Source organism: Nematolebias whitei, chromosome 17 (assembly GCF_014905685.2).
Source record: "Nematolebias whitei isolate Nwh7 chromosome 17, NemWhi1, whole genome shotgun sequence".
Lineage (NCBI taxonomy): Eukaryota > Metazoa > Chordata > Actinopteri > Cyprinodontiformes > Rivulidae > Nematolebias > Nematolebias whitei.
In genome coordinates, this window is record NC_056514.1 from 25,911,664 (window position 1) to 25,926,261 (window position 14,598).

At 37.2% G+C, this 14,598-nt stretch overlaps 2 protein-coding genes across 3 annotated transcripts in view; one reads left to right on the forward strand and one right to left on the reverse strand.

Annotated features, from left to right (window-relative positions):
* Nucleotides 1–9,596, reverse strand: part of pelo (pelota mRNA surveillance and ribosome rescue factor) — a 15,873-nt gene extending 6,277 nt beyond the window's left edge. The window contains exons 1-3 of one of the 2 annotated variants that reach the window (XM_037691427.1): nucleotides 9,525–9,596; nucleotides 3,039–3,131; nucleotides 360–510 (exon numbers count right to left, since the gene is read on the reverse strand). In XM_037691427.1, the coding sequence (XP_037547355.1) occupies nucleotides 360–510; nucleotides 3,039–3,131; nucleotides 9,525–9,556 (276 nt within the window). In that variant the 5' untranslated portion in view covers nucleotides 9,557–9,596. Of the gene's footprint in view, nucleotides 1–359; nucleotides 511–3,038; nucleotides 3,132–3,474; nucleotides 3,697–9,524 lie in introns of those variants that run through there. The other variant, XM_037691426.1, reaches the window with a different exon arrangement.
* On the forward strand, nucleotides 9,385–14,318 carry ppp1cab (protein phosphatase 1, catalytic subunit, alpha isozyme b). The gene is made up of 5 exons (XM_037691428.1): nucleotides 9,385–9,794; nucleotides 10,475–10,606; nucleotides 12,193–12,423; nucleotides 12,791–12,895; nucleotides 14,038–14,318. The coding sequence occupies exons 1-5, from the start codon at nucleotides 9,740–9,742 to the stop codon at nucleotides 14,277–14,279; spliced, it is 765 nt and encodes a 254-aa protein (XP_037547356.1). The 5' UTR covers nucleotides 9,385–9,739; the 3' UTR covers nucleotides 14,280–14,318.
* Nucleotides 14,319–14,598: the final 280 nt, after the last annotated feature.

The window sequence follows — 14,598 nt, forward strand, 5'->3', positions numbered from 1 at the left end:
GAGTGAGTGAGTGAGTGAGTGAGTGAGTGAGTGAGTGAGTGAGTGAGGGAAGGAAAAATTGGATGGATGGATGGATGGGTGGATGGGTGGATGGGTAGACGGACGGACGGACGGACAGATGGATGGAGCTTGCAGGTTTTATGCCAGTATAGTCAACCAATAATTTGCACAGATGCTTTCATAATAACGTCTAAAACGTCCATCAGTGGTAGCAACAACCACTAATGATGCACAACAAACCCAGTGACTGAGGAAAGCTGAACTGATTCATAGAGTTAATAGAAAAAATTAAAGATTAGCTTTTCTGCCCGCATCACCCACTTTAATATTCATTTATAAGGCTGATATGAATCTCACACCTTGACATACTGGTTCTCCTCGATGTTGGTGCCTTTTACTCTCAGCTTACAAGCCTGGGAGTCAAAGTCGATGGTCTCCACACATAACGTCAAAGTGGTCCGAACTCTCGAGCTGCCCACGCTTCCCGTGGTGGATTCTGTCTGCACCTTTCTGTAAAACCAAGAAAAAGGCTTAAATTGTTAAGTCAGATATACAGTTTTAAGTGTGTACTGAAGAAAACAAGACAATGTTAAAAATCCATCACTGCCGTTTCATAACAAAGACCGTTTTTAAAAAAATAAAACTTTTATGTTAAATTTGACAATGAAGTGTGTTAAATTACTGGATTATGGATCAAGCCTTAAGCATATAAACAAATTACGTTCATATTCAGAAGAGTGTCAGACACTGAGAGAAACTATAAACAAAAAAAATGTGGTTAACATTTTTTTTATTGTTTACTATAAAGCTAAGGATACATCGCTGAGATTTATGTCTGTAAAGTGATAATGAAGCATGAGAGCAAGGAGGATCTGGCTGTAAAAATGATTTTTCGCATGTATGCTACATAAAAATTTGACTTTATAGTAGTTTTGTTGTTGTTGTATATATTGAATGTAAAGTGGTGGATGCATTACATTTATATGTGATGTATAAAAATTGGCAATACAGTAAATGAACTGAACTGATAGATTTGATCATATTTTATAGCTTCGAAGATTAAAAGCAGGTCGAAGCAGGTTTTTGCCAAAACGATCACACACAGTGATGTTTGCACTCACCACCTACAACACCTGACTGCTTATTACCCTGGAGATTTGCAGAAAACCAGGAGGAAAACTGATCTCTTGTCAAGAAATAATGAAAATGGGGACATGACAGTGGTGTTTAACTTTGAAATATTATTGACATTATGTAGGATTTCTTTGTTATTTGTTCAACACCATCAGTTTTAGTTCTGCAGTATTAACATCTTATGATTTTACTGCAAATACAGGTGGATTATTATAGTTTCTTTGCCCTCGCTAGATATATTCAGACAACTTTGTGGCATTGGGCTTAATAACCTCTTTGTATAACTATAATTAAAAAAATACAAAGTAAAACTTAGCCAAACAGTAAAAGGTGGTGCAAATGAAGATCAGTTATAGAAATACGTCACTTCTTGCTTGATTGTTAGGTTTTTTTGTGGCTGCTCCCTTCTGTAGGGCTTGCCACAGCGAGTGAACTCACATAACAGATTTATCAATTGTTTTATGCTGGATGGCCTTCCTGGCACAACCTGGTCTCGAACCAGCAGCCTCAAGACTATAAGGCGCTTAACCAATTCAATTCAATTTAAATCAATTCCGTTTATTTATATAACGCCAAGTCACAACAGAAGTCATCTCAGGGCACTGAACAGAAACATTCATATATAAAAATAATAATTTAACACTAATTTTCTGAGGAGCAGACTGCTTTGAATTTAACTCCATCGCAGAACTCTCATCTTGAGCAAGCACGAAGGCGACAGTGGAAAGGAAAAACTCCCTCATGAGGAAGAAGCCTTTAGCAGAACCAGGCTCAGGACAAGCGGCCATCTGCTTCGACCGGCTGGGTTTGAGAGGAACAGATACACAATGGCAGGTCAAGAATCACATGTTAAGATAGAAATAGTATCAAATGAAAACTATTCAATTAACCATTGAGCTACCACAGCTTTACTTATGTAACCTCGATAATGATAGTATTGAAAAAAAAAAAAAAGGGTTAAATTATCTAGGGACCGTGTTAGATATTAGTAGTCGTTTCTGACCTGCATACAAATGTTTTGTAACAGTTAAAGTACAATAATTAACACTGATCAGGTATTTACTGAATTAATCATCATAAAGATGCTCATAAGAGTGGTGAAGGCTGCACAGAAGTCTGTCGGAGTCAGTCTCCCCACCATCACAGACATCTGCACCTCCAGATGCAGGAAGAGGGCCACCTGCATCATGAAGGACCTCACTCACCCAGCACACACACTTTTTGCCCCACTCCCTTCAGGAAGGAGGTTGAGGAGCATTAAGTGTAGAACCACTAGACTGAGGAACAGCTTCTACCCTGAGGCTGTTAGACTCATGAATCTCTAACTAGAATAATCACTGTGAAAAACCACATCATGCTGCTACTGATCTGTTTCATGTTGCTGCTGATCTGTTTTAATGTTGATGTGTTCATGCGTGCTCATCTGCTCACACAGACTCATGTTCATGTTTGTGCTGATGTTCAATGTTTTTATGTTATGAGTGCTTAGTGTATATTTAGTTGATGTTTTTCTTAGTTCATATCTTAGATGTTATTACTGTTTTTCTTATACATTTTATTGTTGGATGTAACTGGGACCCTGTGTACATAATTTCGCTCCACCACATGTACCACATGAGGTGCGAATGACAATAAAGAATCTCTGACTCTGATAAAACTAAAACACAAAATATTGTGTTAAAGAAATCAGCTGAGACAGACACACGTCAAGACTGTGTCTGCCATTTTTGGAACAGTATTTATATTGCACACGCTGATACAATTTTTTTGATATATTGCACAGCAGCCTTAATAGAAAAGGGATTATAAACGTGTTGCATCTGAGTTTGCAGAATTATAACGTCACAAGTGCAACATTCTTCATGAAATAGTTGCATAATATTACTCGGTTTCACGAATCTTACCTGATGGTTGAGGCTCTCAAGCTGTCCCCCACTTGGAGCAGGTTGTAGGTGTGCCACATGTCCTCTGCCTCCTCTGGTATCAGAGTCACCTGACTGAAGAAGCTTTATGCATTAAAACTAATTCCATAATTAACATAGATTGATAAATGAAGTTTAAAAAGTGGAAACGCTCTTAATAAGCTATAATACAAATACTGGAATAGCGTTGATGCAACAATTACTTTTGCTAACCTACTGTTAAAGCAGGTCACAGACACATTTAAATTAATATTTTATGTTTTGTAAAATATATATACATATTTCCGTCATTATTGCTAGCGTAAATGCCGTTTAAACACCTATTCACAGCCATTATTACGGTGACAGATGACGTTTAGTTAGCTACAAAACAGCATGCTTCGATTGCTAATAGTAGCTAACACGGTCAGTCACTTACCCGGCATTATCTTTTTCTATATCTTTACTTATTAACTTCATTGTTGAAGTAGTATATACTATGAGCGGGACTATTAGCCTAAACTAAAGAGGTTGACGCGTAACCAAGTCGTAGACATTTTTTTTATTTAAATGAAAGAGCAAAGTAAGCTAAGCCATCTCAACTTTGGAATGAATCACTCGGTTCGTGTTGCCAGGCGCTCAGATAATGGTCTGCCTCTTCTTCTTCTTCTTCAGTTTTATTGGCGGTTGGCAAACAACTTATGGTGTGCATTACCGCCACCGACTGGTATGGAGTGTGGGTCAGAATGCTTTTTAAAATAAATAAATAAATAAAATAAATAAATTCTATTTACTTGTGTATGTGTTGTCTGTCCTAATCATATCCTATTGATCAGCTTTGTTTTAATGAAGAACCTTATCAAAATGTTTACACTTTTACTCCCTGACTCTTTCTGTAGTATGTTTGTGATATTTAATGTTTCTTTAATCTTTCTAAGTTCCTCCATCATGTGTCTTCTTTCTCTCTCATATCTCTGACAACTTAAAATCACATGCTCTATTGTTTCTGTCTCTCCACAATACTGACAATTTCCTGTTTCGTGTTTATGTAGTGTGAATAATGTGTTGTTCAGTCCAGTGTGTCCAAATCTCAGTCTTGTTACTAATCTCTCTTCTCTTCTGTTTCTCCCTCCTGTTCTCATCTCTCCCACTCTTCTTTGGATCTTATAATACCATCTTCCTTTGTTTTCTTCATTCCATTCTTTCTGCCACTTTTCCTTCAGTTTTTCTTTAACCATGCTTCTTGCTTCTGATTTGCTTGTAGTTATTATAAAGTTAACTTGTTGTTTTGTTGCTCTTTTTGCTTCCCTGTCTGCTGCTTCATTTCCTTCAACCCCAGTGTGTGATGGTACCCACAGAAATACGACTTCCAAACCCATCATCATTATTCTGAATAATGTTTGCTGGATTTCTAATAAAATGTCTGGTCTGCTGTCTGAGTGGCTGTGCTGTAAGCTTGTAAGTGATGAACTTGAATCTGAACATACTATTGTTTTTAATGGTCTGACATCTTCTATCCATTGTACCGCCAATAACACTGCCAACATTTCCCCGGTGTATACTGACAATCCATTTGTAATACGTTTAACTTGTTTCTTATGGAACTCTGGTATGATAATTGCTATTCCTATTTTCCCTGTTGTGTCTTTTGATGCGTCTGTGTAAATCTGAACATAACCATAATAATTATTTATATATTTCTGTACTGTATAGGAGTTAAAAGTGATTTTTTTATCTTTTTTCTTTTCCATAAGTGTAAAATCTACTTTTGCAGATGGTAGTATCCATGGTGGTATTGTTGGTAACGGTATTATTGGACTTATTGTTAGGTTTCTTATTTGAACTTCTTGTATCTTCTGATCGATTATCCAACCGAAGCTTCCTGTTTCTCTCTTTGCTTTTTCCCAGCATGGTTTTAAAATGTCTAAAGTTGGATGATCCGGGTTATTTCCTTGTAAGTTGATCCAGTAATGAATTGCTAGCTGTGTTCTTCTCATTTCTAAAGGCATCTCTCCCATCTCTACTTTAAGTGCTGCGGTTGGGGTGGTCCTGAATGCTCCTGTACAAATTCTTAGTGCTTGATGTTGTATATTGTCAAGTTTCTCCAGATGTGTTTTTGCTGCAGATCTATAGATTACACTTCCATAATCTATAGTTGACCTGATCAGCCCGGTGTATATTCTCTTTAATGCTGTTCTGTCTGCTCCCCATTCATTTCCCGCCAAACATCTCATAATATTTAAGACCCTTTTACATTTATCAATAATTTTCTGAATGTGAATATTCCATATTACTTTTTCATCAAACCACATTCCCAAAAACTTTATACTCTTAACTTGTTCTATTTCTTGATTGTATAGTTTTAGTTTTTTGACTTCTGTAATTCTTTTCCGTGTAAATATCATTGCCTTTGTTTTTGTCACTGAAAATTTAAACCCCCACTTTATTGCCCATCTTTCTATTTCATTAATAGCCTTCTGTATTTTTTCTACTGTGACTTCTATATTTCTTCCTTTTTTCCAAATTGCCCCGTCGTCTGCAAAGAGTGAACAGCCCATTCCCTCCTCTATTTCTGCAAAAACATCATTTATCATTAAAGAAAACAATAAGGGACTTATGATGCTGCCTTGTGGTGTTCCATTTTCTACACCATATTTCTCAGAATATTCTTCTCCTATTCTAACTTGTATTGTTCTTTTTGATAAAAAGTTTTTGATCCATTTAAACATTTTCCCTGTAATACCTAATTTCTTTATTTTAATTAACAACCCTTCAACCCACAACATATCATATGCTTTTTCAATATCAAAGAACACCGCCACCACACTATCTTTATTTATCTGCGCTTTTCTGATTTCATGTTCTAACCGTAAAGCTGAATCATATGTATTACGCCCTTTTCGAAACCCACTTTGATATTTAGATATATATCCATTACTATTTAAATAATATGTTAATCTCTCATTAATCATTTTTTCCATTATCTTACATATGTTTGATGTTAGCGCGATTGGTCTGTAATTTTCCGGTTTAGTGTTGTCTTTTCCTGGTTTTGCTATGGGTATGATGACTGACTCCTTCCAGCTCTGAGGCAGTTCCCCCTCCTCCCAAACTTTATTGTACAGCTCTAAAATGATTTCTTTGGATGGTTCACTGAGATGATCTATCATTAAATACCAGATCTGATCTTTTCCTGGTGCTGTTGTCTTGGTTTTTCTCAGAGCTCTGTTTAGTTCATCTTTTTTAAATGGTGCGTTCAATAAATTATCATTTACTTCACTACTCTGTTGTAAATATTTATACTTTAGTTTTGTGGCTTCCCTCCCTTTCTTTTCCTCCTCACTGATGTTATTTGAACTATGAGTCTTTCTAAAGGTTTCAGCTAACATTTCAGCTTTATCTTTATCTTTAATCATCGCTCCTTTATCTGTGTTCAATACTGGGTATACATATTCTTTCCTGATGCCATTCATTCTTTTAATCACTTTCCAGATTTTATCAAGTTTAGTCTCTTTCCCTATAGTGTCACAGAATTTTCTCCAGTAGTTTCTTTTTGCCTCCTTTATTATCCTCCTTACCATCGCTTGTTCTCTTTTATAATCTATTAAATGTTGATAAATAGGATTCTTTTTAAGTATTTTAAAGGCTTTATTTCTTGACTTGATTGCATTATTACATTCGTTTGTCCACCACGGTACTATTTTTCTTTCTTTCCTTCCTCCTCCTTTCTTCACTGAATGTTCTATTGCCTCTAGAATAACCCTACAAATATTTGAATTTATATTATTTACATCTGCTGTCATGTCAATTTTTTGTAATTCTTGTTCACTGATATACTTAAATTTATTCCATTCTGCTTTGCTGAAATTACATTTTTTATTCCCCTCTACTTTGCTGCTTTCTGGTTTTATTTGTATTTTAATCTTAATTGGGTAATGATCGCTTCCATTTGTTGTATTCTTATCAATATCCCATTCACAACTGACAGCCAGTGAGTTTGATACTAGTGTTAAATCAATTGCTGATTCTTCTCCTGTTCTAACGTTGATTCTGGTTCCTCTTCCATCATTAAGACACACTAGGTTTTTTAATTCCATCAATTCTTCAATTTCTTGACCATTTTTATCATTACTTTTACCCCAGAGTGTACTATGAGCATTGAAATCCCCACACCAGATTACCTTTCCTTCTAAATATCCCATTATTTCTTCCATTGATTCAATTGTTATATTTTTACAAGGATTATAGAAATTTATTATTTTATATTTTCCATCTTTGTCCCATATTTCCACCACTATATATTCTAAATCTACTCCTTTTCTTAATATTTGATATTGTGTTCCTTGTTTTATAAATATTGCACACCCTCCTCCATTTCCCTCTTGCCGATCCCTTCTGATGCTCTCATACCCTTTAATTACAAATTCTAATGTTGCTTTTAACCATGTTTCCTGTATACATATTATTTCTGGTTTTTCTTCTAATTTTTCAATATATCCCTTAAATTCTTGTCCATTTGCAATAAGACTTCTGGCATTCCATTGTAGTATTAACATCTGGGTTTATCGCCCAGTGTTACCGGTCTCCCATCTATTTCCAGCCCTTTGTTTATGTTTTCCCAAGACGCCTCTTTGACTCCCAGAAACTTTTCTGCCCCCCTTGCTATTATTTTAATCTTCTCTGTTCTGTGCTTAGCCTGATCTGTGCAGTTGATGACATATGCTATGAATAAAATGAGTTTTTCTACTGACAGTGTGATGTTTTCCTCTGTTTGCAGTTTGGTTTGTTGTGGAACTTGATTCTCTGACTGGTCTGCTTCTCCTTTCTTTTGTCCCTGAACACTCCTGACTGCTTCAGTGTAGCTAATATTTTTAGTCATTTTGATTTGTTGTATTTCTACCGCTCTCTTTCTCACCTCACATTTTCCAGAGTTAGCTCTATGTTGACCCCCACAGTTACAGCACTTTTCTTGTTTGTCCTCTCTGCATTCTTCTATCCTGTGCTCCTCTCCACATTTAGGACACCTCTGCTTGCCTTTACACACCGCTGCCATGTGTCCATACCTCTGACATTTGTAGCATCTGAGTGGTGGGGGGATAAAAGGCCTGACCGGGAAACTCATAAATCCTATTTTTATTTTATTTGGCATTATTGTTTCGGAGAACTCTATTAAAATAGACATGCTTCCCACTCTTTCTCCATCAACTGTTCTCATTAATCTCTTTAAACTGTTCACCTTTACTCCGACAATGCTTCGTTTTAATTTATCCAAATCCTCCTCCACTGGTATTCCTGTAATCACTCCCTTCAGTACTTTATTTTCTCCAACATTGTGTTTCTCAATCACCACCTTTTTGCAGATATTATCAACTTGTAATGCTTTGTTTTTCTGTTCTTCAGTTTTGCAGATTATCAGTAAGTTTCCATCCCTCAACACCTTCACCATTTCTACCTCTCCTATTTTCTTTTTTATTTCTTTAGATATTATAATTGGGCTTAAGTATACCTGATTTTCCTCCCTCTTAAACTTGAGAATTATTTTAAATTCCTCCCTCACGACCTTCCTACGAATTGTTCTTTCTTCGTCTGAACTATTTTCCTCTAATTCTCTTTTATTTCCTTGACTATCTAACACCCTCCCACCTTCCTTCGCATCTCCGCCGCTTCCTCGACCTTGTCCTTTTCCTCTTCTTACTTGCGTCCAATCCTCTAACATCATGTCCTCCTCGTTATCTCCTACCTGGTTTGCCATTCTGACCCAGTCACATTCCAGCTTATGCCAACCGTCCACTCCAAAATCCACAATTTTCCGTCAAAAGTTTGTCCGTCCAAGTTTGAATTTCGCGCTCCACCCTTGCCAACCGAGAGAGGGTCTGCCTCTTTCTGGTTTGCCGGCTCGTAATTCGGCTAGAAATGACGAAGAGCGACGTGAAAGGAATTTTCGTTCTACTCGCAATAGCAGTTTGAAATAGCATCAAGCTCCGCCTGCTGGTTGCCTTGCTAAATTTGCCGGTGTATGAAAATGGTTGTTGACCCATTGCGTCATGCCAAAATACGTCAATCCTTTCCGTCTTTGTCACTTTCGCGGGTGTCGCTACTGCGCAGCAATTACAGATCTTAAATAAATATATATGGGTAGATAAAGATAGTTAACGTTTATTATTAAATATATAAACTTTTCAGCTATCAAAACTTGTTATATTTTGAGAATATTCGCTCTTTTAACGTTGCGGTTTTGAGATTAGTAAACGCTGACGTACATCGAACTCAGCCAATCCGAGAACAGAGTGGTGACCACAAGCACCGCCTACTTAGAAATGCTAACCAATGGCTGCGCAAAAACAGTCGGACAACTTCCGCTCAGCCTCGCTTTCGGCTAACGCTCTTCTAACCTTTTTTTGTCGATGGCATGCTGCTAGTAGCTGCAGTAGAAATTATTAGCACTTAAAAAACTGTAATCGGCCATCTTCTTTAAAGTCGTTTACTAACTTAAATTTCTGCAAGCACATGTCAGCCATCATACTTCAACAATTCCGCCTTCAGGTTTTCATTTATTCTCCAAGGTTAGCCAGCTAGCGGGCTAACGATAGCCGATTAACGCTAAACAACTTGAGCCAACTCGAACTCGGCGGACACTTTACATTCATTACTACGTCTTGAATTCGCTGAAGTAAGATAAAAACGACCAGGATAAGGGAAATAACATGGCGGAAGCCGATAAGTTGAACATCGATTCCATTATACAGCGTCTGCTGGAAGGTAAGACTCGGTATTTGACGGAGGTGCCATTTTAGCTAACACAAGAAGGAGGAAGCCGCCAATGAAAGGCTACCAAGTTGATCATTTTTGGCGTTTTTAAAAATTAAACACACGATTTGAGCTGTGTTGCACAGTATACATTGGTTTGATTTAGTGCATGAAATAAATACTTACTACTATTTACGAGGATATTCTCTGCTAAAGTTTGAATCGTTATGTAAAAGACCGGAACAGTGCACATCAGTAGATTTGCTGTATGAAAAATGTTTTAAAAACAATATTTTCTTCCTTCATTTTTTTGCATCTACTTATGAAATTTCTCTCAAGTCTAAGTTTCATAGAAACCCCCAAATGTGTGCCCGTCCAGTTGATCAAATAGGTCATAAAATTTGCCATTTTTCCGAAAATATTATTTTTACATCATTATGTCCATCTACTATAAACGTCAAACCAAGTTTTTAAAAAAAGTGTGAGCTTTTATTTAAACATTTTATTTATGATTTTGCACGTGTCACTGAGTAGTGTATACAATATGCACTGTTTGCAACCCTGTTTTGCACAACACGTGAATAAAAACACAGTTGCAACTGAATAGGATGGTTCAAATTTGAATATGAATAACAAAATCTCCTGTTTCTCCTCTTTGATGATTGACCTTTTTTTTGTCTGTTTCTCCAAAGTGAAAGGCTCCAGACCTGGTAAGAACGTTCAGCTGACAGAGAATGAAATCCGTGGACTTTGCCTCAAATCCCGGGAGATCTTCCTCAGCCAGCCGATCCTGCTCGAACTTGAGGCCCCCCTGAAGATTTGTGGTGAGGCTTAGTTGTTTTCTTTGGACATTTTCACACAGCGTTATGCTCACAGTTGTTGTAGGTTAAATAATACCATGGAAAACCTCATATCAGCTTTCCAACATATCATTTTTTCTAATATTTAATTAAAATTTATTCATAAAACTAGACAATCTGGATGAGTAATATTTATGTTGTTACAGGACAAACACGGCTCATGTCTGTGACCTTAGCCTGTCAAAAATCTGAAAGACAGAAAAAAAATTTGCATGTTACAAAAAATAGATTTAAATTCAGTAGAGTAAATAATCACAGTCATCTTCACACTAAATACAAGCTCACACATTAAGATAACCCTCTTGGTTCAAGTTACGTGGAGGTATCAGGTGCTGATTCTACAGAACAGTTGGTTGTTCTTGAAATGAGGTAGTGTTTACTAGCTGGATAGTAGTTGTTGTTCCTCTACCCAAGTTCCTCACCTTTGATTGTACAAATCTGCAGCATAACACCACTTTTTGACCAATGTTTCTGCTGTAGCCTCACACCCTACATATTAATCTACTGTGGCATTCAGAAAAAATGTGTAATCTTTTAGACTTCCTCATATTTTAATACATAAAACTATTTTACTCAGATATACTGTTATCTTTGATAATCTGCATGAAAAAACTCAATCGGTTCAGTGCTTCTGCATACCATACACTCCTTTTACCATGGCTAAAAATTCCAGTAACAGTGTTTGTTAGTTGTTTTTTTTCTGGTGGTGGGCAATAGATAGCTGGTGTTTCTGTGTTAGCAAAATATCTCATGAACCACTGAATGAAATGTATGGGAAAAACTCTGAATATAATCATTGGACATACAACTACAACTGATTTAATATTTGGAATTGACCCTATTTAAGATGACAGCCACAGCTAATCAATCTTTGCAAACACAAAAATGTCTATAATGATCAGATTTACCGATATTTAGATAAAATTTTGATGTGATAGAAGATGACGGTCATCAACAAATACTTGAAGTGCTAAAAGATCACACAAAAGGCTCACAACTTGATGTGCATTTTAGTGGCTATTTCATGAAAGAAAAAAAAAACAATCAAAAACTTTGAAGAAACTGTTTTATTTCTTTAACACAGAGGCACAAAATGCACAGGATCAAGTATTTTTTATAAAATGACATATCGGTCGTTTCAGGCTTACGAGGGTTTTCAAAGGTGGAGAAACATCTTTATGTCAGGACTGTAGATGATATAAGTATTGTTGCTGACATGGCATTAAACTAAATCTACTGCAGCTACTAATAGAGTAGGTGACGTGCCTTTCTTCAACGAATGTTAATATTTAACGTATATTAAATCCAAACATACTCATGAATCCACATCTGCATCCAAAAAAATCCTTGGGTTTTTAGTCACTGTTGTTCAAAGCAGCTGCACAAACATCACAGCCAGCTAAAATATAACTGCACAACTGAACAGAAAACACTCTTCCAACATGGACTGTTGTTATCTCAAACACAAGAAGCGGGTAGAGATAATGGATGGGAGGCCAAACAATCCGATGAAATCCATAAACAAAGCCTAACTCTTCTCCTCTCTCCAGGGGACGTCCACGGGCAGTACTATGATCTTCTGAGGCTGTTTGAATACGGAGGCTTTCCTCCGGAGAGCAACTACCTGTTCCTGGGCGATTATGTAGACAGAGGCAAGCAATCTCTGGAGACCATCTGCCTGTTGCTGGCTTACAAGATCAAATACCCAGAAAACTTCTTTCTGCTGAGAGGAAACCATGAGTGTGCATCTATTAACAGAATATATGGCTTCTATGATGAGTGTAAGTAATACAGCAATCACACCAATAGTTTTCTCACAGTCACTTGTGTTTATTGTATGTGTTTGAGTTGCACTGGCAGCAAGTTCCTTTTCTTGAAGTTGATTCTAACGAGCCAGAGTTCTTGTAAACGTGACATTGAAGTTGGCTTAGCAGAGCCATCAGAGACACGTTGAGCGTCCCTCAGTCCTCCAGACTAATGGTGAAGGAGTGTGATCAGGCTGTGTTAGCAGTGAATAATCACATGCCTCTCTGTTTCACCGAGCCAGGATTATGTAAAAGATGTTTCTAATCTGGTACACTGGGTGCAGCTGGTTTTATAAGTCCCAAGATAAGATTGTGACCCAGTAACTGTGGTTTCCTCCCTCAGGTAAGAGGCGATACAACATAAAGCTGTGGAAGACCTTCACCGACTGCTTCAACTGTTTGCCTGTGGCAGCCATTGTTGATGAGAAAATCTTCTGTTGCCATGGAGGTACACTGAACAAATGTAGTTCCATCTTGAGCACTCGTTCGAACCCTGTTCTGTTATTTCTGTCAACATCATGGTAAAAGGACTGGATTATTGACTCTATTTATTGTCACTTGTCCTTGTATCAGCAGATACAGGTACAGCTATAACAAACTGGATCTAAATTTGACTGCTATGTGTAGGACTCTGATTTTTATAGCCCAATGGGCAGCTAGGTTTCACCCAGTGTTTGATTTCGAGTCTTTGAACTCATTTTGCTGCGATACAGAAATTGGCACTCGCGTCTAAACACGGACAGAGTTCAGAGAAAGGCAGCGTCTGTGAGTCACTGTTATCTTGTGTTCGTGAGCGCTTCGACTCAAAATATGTAAACAGAAACCTATAATCTGGAGGGTAAATTCCATCTTTAACTTTAAAATTTAAGTTATATAAGGCAAAGTGCATTTACTGTTAGAAAGGTATTTGTTTAAACTAGTGCTGGGCAAAGATTACAATTTTTATTGCGATTAATCAAATATTTTTTGCAATTAATCGTGAATAATCTCATTAGTGTGTGCAAAATTAAATGATCACTTAAAGATGTTTCCGACATTTTTAAGGTACTGTTTTGTATAAAAATGTTAAATACATTAAAAAAGGCACTTTTTAACAGCAGCGTTTTTCATTTTCATTTACCCTTTATTTATACAGTTAGTCTCATTTTCAGGAGAGACCTGTTAGGGAGCAGATGGTGGGGGTTGAGGGCCTTGCTCAGGGGCCCAGGGTGGGGCGAATGCGGGTGGAGGCAGGTGTGGGTGTTTCACCTTTTCCACACACATTTTGATGTTGTCGGGACGGTCAACATCAAAATGTGTTATATCTTAATCACAGATAGTCAGTAAAATCTTAGTCTTCATCAAATTTAAACAGAGAAATATAATTCAGTGATGACTAATCCCTTGGATTTGAGATAAATTAGAAGAATTAGTAAATTTGAATTTTTTTATTTATTTTTTAAGTTTCAGCTTGATTTCTGTTTTCCAGCATCGCAAATGGGAAAATTAAACTGGTTCTAGACCTCAGATCATCCACACTGAAATATAACAAATGTGAAGTATTTATGTTTTTATATAAATTATATTAAAATCTGTGCTTATCTTCTTCAGGCCTGTCCCCGGACCTCCAGTCCATGGAGCAGGTGAGACGGGTTATGCGCCCCACTGATGTGCCTGATCAGGGCCTCCTGTGTGACCTGTTGTGGGCCGACCCTGATAAGGATGTGCTGGGCTGGGGGGAGAACGACCGCGGCGTCTCCTTCACCTTCGGCGCGGACGTCGTCACCAAGTTTCTCCACAAACACGACATGGACCTGATTTGTCGAGCCCATCAGGTCAGTGTGAGCTCTTGATTTAGTGCGTAAAGAGGAGAGAGTGTGAAAGATTTGAGTTAAGGAAGATATCGTTCTGTTTTGCAACGTATAACAAAATCTGTTAGAAGAAATGTAGTTTTGTATTCAATACTGTATTCAAATTTTCATAAAGTTGCATGAAAATTGCAAATGCTCTTAAGTGCTGTGTTGCAGTGTTGGTTCTGTTGCATTTTACGCAATTAACCATAAATTTTCTTCTGTTGTTTAAAAATGACTTTTCAGATGAGATGCAGTCAGTTTGTTGTGTGATGCAGCTCTGCAGCTAAATGCCATTTTAAATACGTTGTCATAATACGTA

Coding starts and splice junctions, on each gene's coding strand:
- ppp1cab (XM_037691428.1), top strand. CDS start 9,740: ATGGCGGAAGCCGATAAGTTGAACATCGATTCCATTATACAGCGTCTG. Junction 9,795..10,474: donor TATACAGCGTCTGCTGGAAG/GTAAGACTCGGT, acceptor GTTTCTCCAAAG/TGAAAGGCTCCAGACCTGGT. Junction 12,424..12,790: donor ATATGGCTTCTATGATGAGT/GTAAGTAATACA, acceptor TTCCTCCCTCAG/GTAAGAGGCGATACAACATA.